The sequence below is a fragment of the Neophocaena asiaeorientalis genome, unplaced genomic scaffold, assembly GCF_003031525.2.
Source record: "Neophocaena asiaeorientalis asiaeorientalis breed wild unplaced genomic scaffold, Neophocaena_asiaeorientalis_V1.1 scaffold78, whole genome shotgun sequence".
Lineage (NCBI taxonomy): Eukaryota > Metazoa > Chordata > Mammalia > Artiodactyla > Phocoenidae > Neophocaena > Neophocaena asiaeorientalis.
The window spans coordinates 19,818,883-19,828,991 of record NW_020175018.1 but is presented as its reverse complement, the minus strand read 5'-3'; the positions used below and the strand labels follow the sequence as shown (position 1 = coordinate 19,828,991).

The 10,109-nt window shown below is 58.8% G+C and overlaps 2 protein-coding genes across 2 annotated transcripts in view; one reads left to right on the top strand and one right to left on the bottom strand.

Moving 5' to 3' along the window:
- The window catches only part of LOC112411382 (NADPH-dependent diflavin oxidoreductase 1), a 10,344-nt gene extending 3,996 nt beyond the window's left edge, over positions 1 to 6,348 (bottom strand). Inside the window, exons 1-7 of the mRNA XM_024762439.1 lie at positions 6,127 to 6,348; positions 5,712 to 5,789; positions 2,010 to 2,107; positions 869 to 967; positions 687 to 788; positions 386 to 595; positions 3 to 169 (exon numbers count right to left, since the gene is read on the bottom strand). Of these exons, the coding sequence (XP_024618207.1) occupies positions 3 to 169; positions 386 to 595; positions 687 to 788; positions 869 to 967; positions 2,010 to 2,107; positions 5,712 to 5,789; positions 6,127 to 6,288 (916 nt within the window). The 5' untranslated portion in view covers positions 6,289 to 6,348. The remainder of the gene's footprint in view (positions 1 to 2; positions 170 to 385; positions 596 to 686; positions 789 to 868; positions 968 to 2,009; positions 2,108 to 5,711; positions 5,790 to 6,126) is intronic.
- Positions 6,349 to 6,501: 153 nt separating this feature from the next.
- On the top strand, positions 6,502 to 7,822 carry TMEM203 (transmembrane protein 203). Its single transcript, XM_024762326.1, has one exon. The coding sequence runs from the start codon at positions 6,516 to 6,518 to the stop codon at positions 6,924 to 6,926; it is 411 nt and encodes a 136-aa protein (XP_024618094.1). The 5' UTR covers positions 6,502 to 6,515; the 3' UTR covers positions 6,927 to 7,822.
- Positions 7,823 to 10,109: the final 2,287 nt, after the last annotated feature.

Genomic DNA, 10,109 nt, shown 5'->3' with positions numbered 1-10,109 from the left:
GGGTGGGGGCGCAGTGCATGGTGGCAGCAGCGGCGGCTGGGGCTCACCTGGCTCCCGGGGCTGCAGCGTGAAGCGCTGGTCAGGGTCCAGGCCCAGTGCCTGACAGAACTGCTGGACGTGGCTGGCCGTGTTCTCGGGCTGTATCAGCACCACGTCGCCGGCCACAAAGCTGTGGGGGACACCCAGGACTCTGGGGGACTTCAGAGGAAGGAAACAAGCGGCCAGGGAGGGCGGGGGGGGCGGTCCTTGGTCCCCCCTCCCTGGCTGCCGTCTCTCTTCTCTTCCCCGCTGAGTGCCCGCTGTGGAAGAGGACCTGCTGAACCCCAGACCACGGTCCCCACTGCTGCGGCCGTGCCCCCCACGGGTCCCCAGGACCAGCCCTCACCTGACCCCAGAGCCCGTGATGTCGAACTCAATCAGCCGAACATCCTGGAAGTGTGAGGGGCCGGTGACCCTCTGATTGGTGACCATGGGTGCCAGGAAGGGCTGTAGCTCTGAAGGGGTTCCCTGAGGGTCTGTCCCGGCCACACACAGCTCCTCAGAGCACGTGCTGGGGACCTCCTGGAGGAACTTCAGGGTGAACTTGGAGGGCCAGCTGTGAAGGGGGAAGACACTTGTCGGACCACTGGCCAGCCTGGACGAGCGGCCTGCTGCGCCTGCAGGCGCCGCCCCAAGGCCACACTTACGGGATTCCAGGCGGGCTCAGGCCGAGGTCAAGGGGCAAAGGGTGTGGCCCCAGCACCTTCTCCCACAGGTCGTGCAGCCAGGGGTCGATGGTGGCGTCGGGCCTGCAGAGAGCACGTGCACCCTGGTCTGGGGACCCCGCTCCCGGTTTGGCCTGCAGGAGGGTGCTCCGCCCCCCACTCACCCCAGCTCGTGCTGGTCATCGCCCAGGCACACGGGCAGGAGGGCGCTGCCCCCGAGCTGCAGCAGCCGTCGGTGCAGCTTCTTGGCCACAAAGTTGAACCTACGGAGAGACGGAGGCTGGCGCTGACCCGGGCCCCAGGCGGGGGCAGGAGGGAAGCACCCAGCTGGCTGCGCAGGGTGGAGGGTCCCAAGTCTTCCTGGGGTCACTTCGCTGCTCCCTGAAGGGCAGCTCCTCGCGGAGCCACTGTCAATGGAAGGGTCTCTCACCCCTCCTGTGGGCGCTCCCACCAGCAGCAATGGATGTCTACGTTACGCACTGAACAGAACCCCTAAGCCCCCGTAGGCAAGGATGACTATGCCACCCATTTTCTGTCCTTTTCACCTGGACGACTGCAGGCCTCGTGCTGCGTCCGGCTCTGGAGGTGTCTGTACCCAGCGACCCCTCCCTCAGCTCCCGTGCTGCACAGTTATGGTTTTAATATCTTGGGAACCTAACGCCATGCATACCCTTGAACACAAAGCCCTCTGTACTTCCCCAAGAAATAACGCAGAGCGATAGCATTCTCTGCTTAGGACATGGCTACGTTGTGAAAACGATGAAAGAAAAAAAGCAGAGGCAGGCAGTCCCGTGGCCACGTCCAGGGAAGTGCTGGCTTCAGGGTGGCTCCCAGGGGCTGGGGTCTTTTGTGCCTGCCGCCTGTTGGCAGCTCACTGTCCTATGTGCTCTTCGCAAGCCCAAATGTCTCACGAAAGGCCTTTTATGAGAGTGGGGGAAGAGCCAGGTAGGCCTTTGTTGCCCTACATCACACGGTGACAGGTGACGCTGGCTCAGACCTCGGACGTCCGGCTCCAAACATCACCTCCTGCCCTGGAAGGTGCCTTGGGCGTGACCCCAGCCTGGTGCCCACCTTGCCACCCTGCCCACTTCCTGCATAGATCTGGCCTGCCCTCCGAGCCCTGGGGCCTCTGGCCATGGAGGAAGTGCCCGCCAGAGAGTATCTGTGGGACGAGGACGCGTGGCCAGGGCCACATCCCGAAGCGGGAGCCCTGGGGGCTGGGTCACGCAGCCCTCTGCCGGGACACCTTGTGCTTGACCCCAAAGACAGTCTCTGCAGGCCAGCAGCCTGCCCACCCTTACTCACTTGGCGTAAGATGAGTCCCCAAGGCCCAGGACAGCAAAGTCCATCTGACAGAGGGAGGTCGATGGCAGGTTCCTCCGGAAGATGAACCTCCAGAAGCTCTACAGCAGGAGAGACGGAGCCCGAGTCCCTCTCCTTCCGACTGCAGGGCCACCCGCTGGGCAGCCCATGCAGCAGCACATTCCGTTCCACTCCCTGCCCTGGCCTCCCTGCGGGCCAACAGAGGTGCTTTAAACAAAGCTCCCCTTCACCTTTGGCCACTGGTGACCTGAGCCCTGAGACACTGCCCTCTGGGTACGGTCCAGGTTTCGCCTCACAGCCCACCTCCCTTCTGCTTTGTACCTGGCCAGACAGAGGCCCCCTGGGGTGGAGGGGTCCTGGGCCTGTCGGGGCACAATTCTGCCTACTGGCCCTGGACTGCTCCCTGGAGTTCTCAAGACTTTCCTGCATGGGCCACCGCTGGGGACCACGCCTGCTCTGCCTCCTGAGACCCCCTGCTCATTCCTGCTTAGACCTTGTCTCAGGCAGGCTGTGGAGCCCCCCAGGGTGCTTCCTGAGAAAGGGTCCAGAGAAGATGCAATTCCCACGGCTTATGTCCGAAAACGCCTGGCCTCCCCTCACACTGCCTGGCAGACAACAGGGCACACTTTACATGAAATCGTCTTCCCCGAGAGCCTGAAGCTTTGCTCTGAGCTGGTCCAACCGGGTGATCGCTGCCGAGAAGCCAGCGTCGCTCCGTGCCCTGCTCTGTCCCTCGCTAGACACCTGGGCACTCTGCGCCCAACAGCTGAAACCCACACGAGACGTGTGTCAGTGGGAGCCCTGTTCACACCCCATGGGCCCTTCCTGGGCACATGGTGGGCTCGCGGGCTGGAGACTCGTCCTTCAGTCTTGTTGCTTCCCTTGGTAATTCCCTCACCACTCTTCCTGTTTCGAGGCTACTGGAATAATCTCGGAATTCTGATATTATCTTTCTTGTTTCCTATCTCGTTATATTCTCTCAGAGGATTTCTCAATGTTATCTTCTGATCTGGTATCATTTTAAGCAGTGTTTCCTCATCCGTAGCTCTGCCCAGGTTTTGCGTTTCTGTCCCAAGGGTGCCAAGCTCTCCCTTCTCACAGATGGAACCCTGGCTGCTCTGCCCCCGCTCCGCCGGGTTCCGCTTGTGCTTCTCTTGGTCCCTGTCCTTCACGGGGGTCTTTCCTTGAGAGCGTGGTCATTCTTTCTGCTCTATGTGTACTTAAGAATCTGATAGAGGGGGATTCTCTCTCTGGTGGCGCAGTGGCTAAGAATCCACCTGCCAGGGCTTCCCTGGTGGCGCAGTGGTTGAGAATCCGCCTGCCGATGCAGGGGACACGGGTCAAGCCCTGGTCTGGGAAGATCCCACATGCCGCGGAGCGATGAAGCCCGTGCGCCACAACTACCGAACCTGTGCTCTAGAGCCCGCGTGCCACAACTACTGAAGCCCGTGTGCCTAGAGCCCATGCTCCGCAACAAGAGAAGCCACCGCGACGAGTAGCCCCCGCTCGACACAACTAGAGAAAGCCCGCACGCAGCAACGGAGACCCAATGCGGCCAAAAAATAAACAAATCAATAAATTTATTAAAAAAAAAAAGCGCTGATAGAAAACCCCAAGTTCGCGCCTGTCACCAGTGGGGCAAGGCCCTGGCTGCCTGGGAGGGCACACCTGGCCAGTGTCCTCAGAGTACCGTGACAAGGAGGCTGGGCTCTTCCTGTTTAGTGTGCAGCCGGTCCCGGGGCCCCTGGTCTGAGCCTCTCAAAGGAGCCTCCGGTCTGTGCTATGTTAGGAGGGCTCCATCCGGACCACTTCCGTAGGGTGTCCATCCCGGCACTCTGCCCTCCTTTATCCACCCTCGTCCCAGTGTCACTGTCACCACCTTCATGCTGTGGTATTCCGACGTGAAGTCTGTACCTCTGCCAGCTGACCTGACGGAGGTCTTCATCGCCTCCCCCGCCCCGCCCTGCGTCTCTGGCATCCACCATCCTCCTGCCTTTGGTCTTCCAGACTTGCCTCCTCTCCTGTGCGTGCTCCTGGGTGGGCTCTCCCACAGCATGCCCACTCCAACCCAGTTCTTCAACCTTCTGCCTCCTTTCCCCCACCAACATTTAAACAGGGCTGCGTTTCTCCGTCTCACGAGTATCCTCTTTTTAACCCCTTAGCCCCACTCAGAGCAATAAGCCTTTTTGAATTGTTTCGTGTACAGACGTTCCTCAAGGCTTCTCTCCCCGAGATCACCAGCAGTCCCTTTGCTGATAAACCCCAGCAATGCCTCTCGGGCCTCATCCTACTTCATCTCCCTGCAGCTCTGAGTGCCGGAGACCATCCTCTGGAAACAGTCAGCTCTCTGCCCTTGACCTTGGAGATGGTGTGCTCCCTCTTCTTGCTGCTGGGGCCACTTTCCCACCCCTCGCAGGCTCTTCTCCACCTTCCACGCCCTTCGTGCTTAGGGCAGCTGCCCTGGGGGAGGGAGGCGCTCCCTTTCTCTCGCCTCCACATTCTGGTCACTGTGACATCCACCTCCACCCCGGATCCTCACCGGGGCTCCAGACCAGCTGCGCGTCTCCACCCGGGTGATGTCCAGGCACCTCACCCTCCCTATTCTCTTGCTTCTGTGCCCGGAACCACCATCCATCCTACTACCTGAGCCCAATTTCCTGTCTTGATTCCACCTTCTTTCTCATCTTTGAGATATGATTACACATTCGATCAACTCTACCTTAACATCTCTGGAGTGGGTCCACGTTCCTCTGCCACCATCCTGGCTCAAGCCACCAGGCTCTTGGCTGTGCTTTGCGCCCCCCCCCACCGCCCCCCGCATTGTCCCTGCTCTCCTGCAGCCTGTTCCCCCTGCAGACAAGTGCTAGTTTTGCTAGAATACGAACGTGACCATGTCATCCCATGGGTTCCATGGCCCTTTGTTTCAAGTCCATCTGCCTCCCTGTGACTGCTGGGCTTCTTGGGATCTGACCTGGCTGCCTGCCCCCTTCTCCTCTCCAACCCCGACCATCCTGAACTGCTTTCTGCTCATCCCAGAGGCTGGGCTGTTTTTCTCCTCTGCAGAGGCTGCTCCCTCTTTCCTGGTGCCTGGCTAGCCCCCACTTATCCTTCAGGACTTAGCCTATACGCCTTTCTTCCAGAAAGCTCTCCCTGAACTCCCAGAATGAGCTAGACAGCCCTTATTAATGCTCCCATAACATCTGGCACTTTCCCTGGAAGCATGCACTTCCTGGCATAGTAACTACCCATTCAACTCTTTCACTTTTGCTGTATTTTGAGCTCCGAAAGGGTAGAAACGTGACTACTGGGTTCATAGCCAGATTCCCAGCACTAGATTATGCTTGGAATACAGTGTGTGCTCAAAAGACCGTCAAAGAATCGAAGAATGTTCCCTGAAGGTCAGTTTTGAAATGCACACAAGACCCATAACAGAGTTATATATAGTCCTGGAAAAACATGAAAAGCTAAAGTGGTAGCCTGTGAAGAGTTTATTAAGATGAACAACCAGAGCCCCCAGCTCCAACTAACGCTCTCCTCCCAAATCCATGGCTGACGGGCAGCAGATATAGTAGGGCAAGTATTTATTGTGCTTCTCAAGACTTTCCAGGCAATGAAAATGGGGTGAGGGCCGAAGGCAGGGATCTGAGCTCCTAGGCACAGTAAGCCACTTCAGGTCAGCCTTACCTTCATGTTGTCCGGGGGCTCTCCTTGGCCTGTAGTTGCACAAACAAATATCACCAGGGGCTCATTTATCAGGTTCACCTCAACAAAAAGACACATATGTAAGGCCTCGGGCTGTAATGACCAGGTATCCTCCCAGCAGCCTGGCTCCGTCTCCTTCACTCAGAGAGATGGGGTAAATGTACTTAACACCCGCGAACGGCTGGCCTGCCTTCTCTCTTTCAGGGTCCACCCTCCTACCTCACCCCCTCCTCCATGTGCTAAGCTGGCCGCTGTTCCCAAGCTTTCTCGGCCCCTAAATCTGCCGTAACGGAAGGGCCCGCTCTCAGACAAAACGCGGCGCCCTAGGGTCAAGGGCTCTGGGGGCCGGCACCCCAAGCCTGCTGGGTCTCCCCGCCGAGGCCCAGGGAGCCCTCACCACGGGGTAGGAGTCCAGGGCCTGCACCCGGCAGCCAAGCTCCCTGCGCCGGGCCTCGCGCCTCAGCCTCTCCGACACATCTTCGGCTGTGCCTGTCTGGCTGCCGAAGAGCACCAGAAGCCGCGTGTTCGGCATCGGGGTGCGCCCCGGGGTCCCCTGCATTCAGAAACTGGACCGGCAAGGAGCTCCCGCTGGCCCGGGCGGCCGGGATCGGCTCGGACTTCCGACTTCCGGCGTCGGCCGGAAGTGACGCCCTTGGGCCGCGCCCGGCGGGGCATGGCGTCTGAACAAGGCGGTGGTCGGCTGGCGGCCAGTGCTGGGGCCCGGGCGGGGGTGGGGGGATTGGCTGCGTACCTGGGTGGGACCATCGGCCGCGCTCAACCGGCGCGATGCTTTTCTCGCTCCGGGAGCTGGTGCAGTGGCTGGGCTTCGCTACCTTCGAGATCTTCGTGCACCTGTTGGCCCTGCTGGTGTTCTCCGTGCTGCTGGCCCTGCGTGTGGACGGCCTGGCTCCCGGCCTCTCCTGGTGGAACGTGTTCGTGCCCTTCTTCGCCGCTGACGGGCTCAGCACCTACTTCACCACTATCGTCTCCGTGCGCCTCTTCCAGGATGGAGAGAAGCGGCTGGCTGTGCTCCGCCTTTTCTGGGTCCTCACGGTTCTTGGCCTGAAGTTCGTCTTCGAGATGTTGTTGTGCCAGAAGCTGGTGGAGCAGACTCGGGAGCTCTGGTTTGGCCTGATCACGTCTCCGGTCTTCATTCTCCTGCAGCTGCTCATGATCCGTGCCTGCCGGGTCAACTAGCCTCGCAGAAGATAAACTAGAATGCGGGACCCCAGGCTGAGGTCCCACTTCCGACGCACCGGAGAAGTCTGGGTCTGAAAGCCAGCTTGTGCCCTGCTGGGTGCCCAGCTTTCTATCAGTCATCTCTGAAATGGTTCCCTCAGCAGGGCTAAAAAGAGCAGCCTTGATTCTTAAAATGTATTCTCTCTTATTTCATCCTTTGAATAGCTAATCTTGAATTGAGATCCTGAGAAGGATCCTGAGAAGGCCAGACAGTCCTGAACTCCTCTGACAGTTGGAAACTGCATATAAGTAAAATGTCCTGATGGGCTCTGAGTATTTTCATGGATCCTGGGAAAGTACCCACTGTGCAAAGGCTGCAAAGCTGGACTCGGGATCTCCCCTGGCCAGCAGTGCTGACCTGAGAGCTTACTGCCCCATCCCCCCAGACAAGACTTCCTTAGATGCTTGAGCTCTAAAAAGTGTAAACCAGCTTGTGTCTCCTCCCCAGTTGCACTGGGGAGGATGGCTCTTTCTTCATTCCAGCCCAGGCAGACCGGAGTATGTTGAATAAGCATGATCGGGACTCTATCTGGATATCTGTCGCCTGAGAAAAGAACTTGCTTTCAACGCGCTGCTTGTCTTCCTATCCCAGCAGACTGCAGTGTCACGACTTTTCCACCACCTCATGGCCGGCACTGTTAGTGCACCTGAGACCTTTAGGCTGCCCTAAGGGACCAGAGAGAGGAACAGGTGCTCTGACGCGCATAGCCATTGAGACCTACACGTGGGAAGTTTGCAGATGGTCTCAGGCCACGCCTGTTGGCCTAAGGGCTTTGGTTTGATGCCAGTCAGGTGCCAAATGAGAACATTTGCTGAGATAAAAATAAAATAAGAGAATGTTTTGCTGCAATGCACAGTGGTTGCCTGACCTTTTGAGGGTGAAATGAGATGAATGCTGAGACACTCCCTGCTGTGTGGTGTAGCTGGTTACAGAGCTGAGGTTGTAAGGGGGGGGGGGTGCTGGAACTTGGCTAGAGCGTACTGGGTGGATGGGGGCCAGTTCCCTCGGAGAATCCCTGCTTCCTGCCTAGGGAGCCAGGGTGAAGACAACCCAGGTGGACCAGTGTTGAGGACCTACCAAGCAGTTTGTGTGACATCAGAGTCTTTGTGGGCCTTGCTGATCTGCGGAGCAGGGGTCAGCAGTCTGTGGCTTGGGGTCTGTTTCTGTGCTGCACATCAGCTAAGAATAACTTTTCCATTTTCAAAGGGTTGTGAAAACAAAGGAGAATGTGACAGAAAGCGAATGTGGCCTGCAGTGTACAGGGTCTCTCAGTCTTGGCACAGTTGGCCTTTTGGGTCGGATCACTGCTGTGTGTGCAGAGGGAGAAGCCGTTCTGAGCATTGTAGAGTGTTTAGCGGCATCCCTGGCCTCCACTCACTAGATGCCAATAGCACCCCTCACTTGTGACAACCACAAGTGTCTCCAGACATCGCCAGGTCTCCTGGGGGACAAAACTGTCCCTGGTAAGAACCACTGGGCTAGAATATTTACTGTGTGGCCCTTTACAGAACATGCCTTTGGACCCTTGTTCTAGTGAAGCAGCTTCATGACTCCTGTCCTGGGATGGATGCTGCATGGCCTGAACCACTGATATGCTTGAGTTGGAGGCTGGTGTAGTTTGTGCCACAGCTACAAAAATGTCTCCTACCCAGGATTGGCATAACTTGTGTCAAAGCCAGGTACAAGCTGACCGTTGGGAGCGGGTTTCCTTTTCATGTTATTCTTAGTTTGTGTGTTTTGTTGCTCCCCTGTGGTGTTCTGGTAGTTCAGGATTAGGTAATCCTGTCAGCATAGATGTGATGGGCATAAGAAGGCTTAGCTTCCTTCGGAAAGGTGATTTGAGCAGAGTCCTGAAGGAACGCTTGACCTCTGGAAGGCCGTAATCCAGTTTCTTTTCTCCAGCTGAATAAACAGGGCTGTTAAAGTACCGTTAACGTAGTGGTAGCTGCAGACTGCCATGGGATCCAGAAGCTGCGAAGGGCCCTGGGTTGAAACCTGCCCCTGGTCTCTGCAGAGCCCCAGGCGCTCTTGGAGCCTGGTCCCTGACAGGTTAGTGGTGTGGGACTCAGTAGTGTCATTTTTGAACATCCGCTGACTGTAGGGCAGGTGATGGCAAGGCAGGTAACATTTGTCCTTGCCTGTGCCCACCAATTTCCCCTTCTCTCCTTGGCTCCCACAGGCCTGAAAGATTGTGGTGGGCACTGTGCAGCCCTCCACGGAGAGTGAACTTCCTCACGGCAAGTAGGCAGAGAAGCTGTGCCCTCAGGGTTAGCCTTGGGATGGGGCCGGTTCAGCGGCTGAATGGAGTACACGCCCTGGCTTTTGTGGCTCAGCGTTGGAGAGTTGTGGGCCTGCTTGTGTGCGAGGAGAGAGTCCCCTGCCTCTGTGCCTGCTCACAGCTTCCGCACTCCCGTCCGTGTTTGCTGGGCCCTGGATGACAAAGTGCGGGTAGAGAGTTTCCACCACCTGTCTGAGCCACAGAGTGGACTCTGGGGGCCGGCAAAAGCCAGGGATTCCTGAGAAACCGGTTCCTCAGCACTGGTTGGGGCTCCAGCATTGGCATCTCCGTTGAGGCCCGTAGGGGACCGAGGACCGCAGATGGGCAGTCCCTGGACCCGGAGGGTCCTGGACCGGGAGGCAAGAGGCTGGCGTGCAGCCGGCACACCGCCCACGGGAGCGGGACAGTCTTCCGGTCCCGGGTTGGCCCTTCCTCCACCGTGCTTTCCGCGGGGGTAACAGGCGGGCAGAGTGCTGGCACGACGAGGAGGGACCAAACCCGGCCAAGGTCCTACGCGACCTGGGGCCCAGGGGTCCGACCCGCCCACCGGCCAGGATCCACTCCCTCCGGGCCCGCCCCGCAGGCGCGGCGGGCCAAGGGAGCAGAGGCGGAAGTGGGGGCCTCCACGGAGCGGCGTGAGGCGTCGCGGGCGTGTCCAAGGGGGCCTCCCCAATGGGGACCGGCTCCAGCGATGGGCGCTGCTCCACTGAGGCCTGCGGGAAGGCGGGGTCGGGGAGAGCGTTCTCCAATCAGTACGGCTGGCCATCCTCCCTCCCATAGGTGAGGCTGCCGGGCGCGGGGCGGGTCTGAACAGGCCTCCCCCAATGGGCGGCGGTCAGGGGGGCGTGGCCGCGGCGCGAAG

What these genes read in the sequence shown, in the direction of transcription:
- TMEM203 (XM_024762326.1), top strand. Translation starts at nt 6,516, where the DNA reads ATGCTTTTCTCGCTCCGGGAGCTGGTGCAGTGGCTGGGCTTCGCTACC.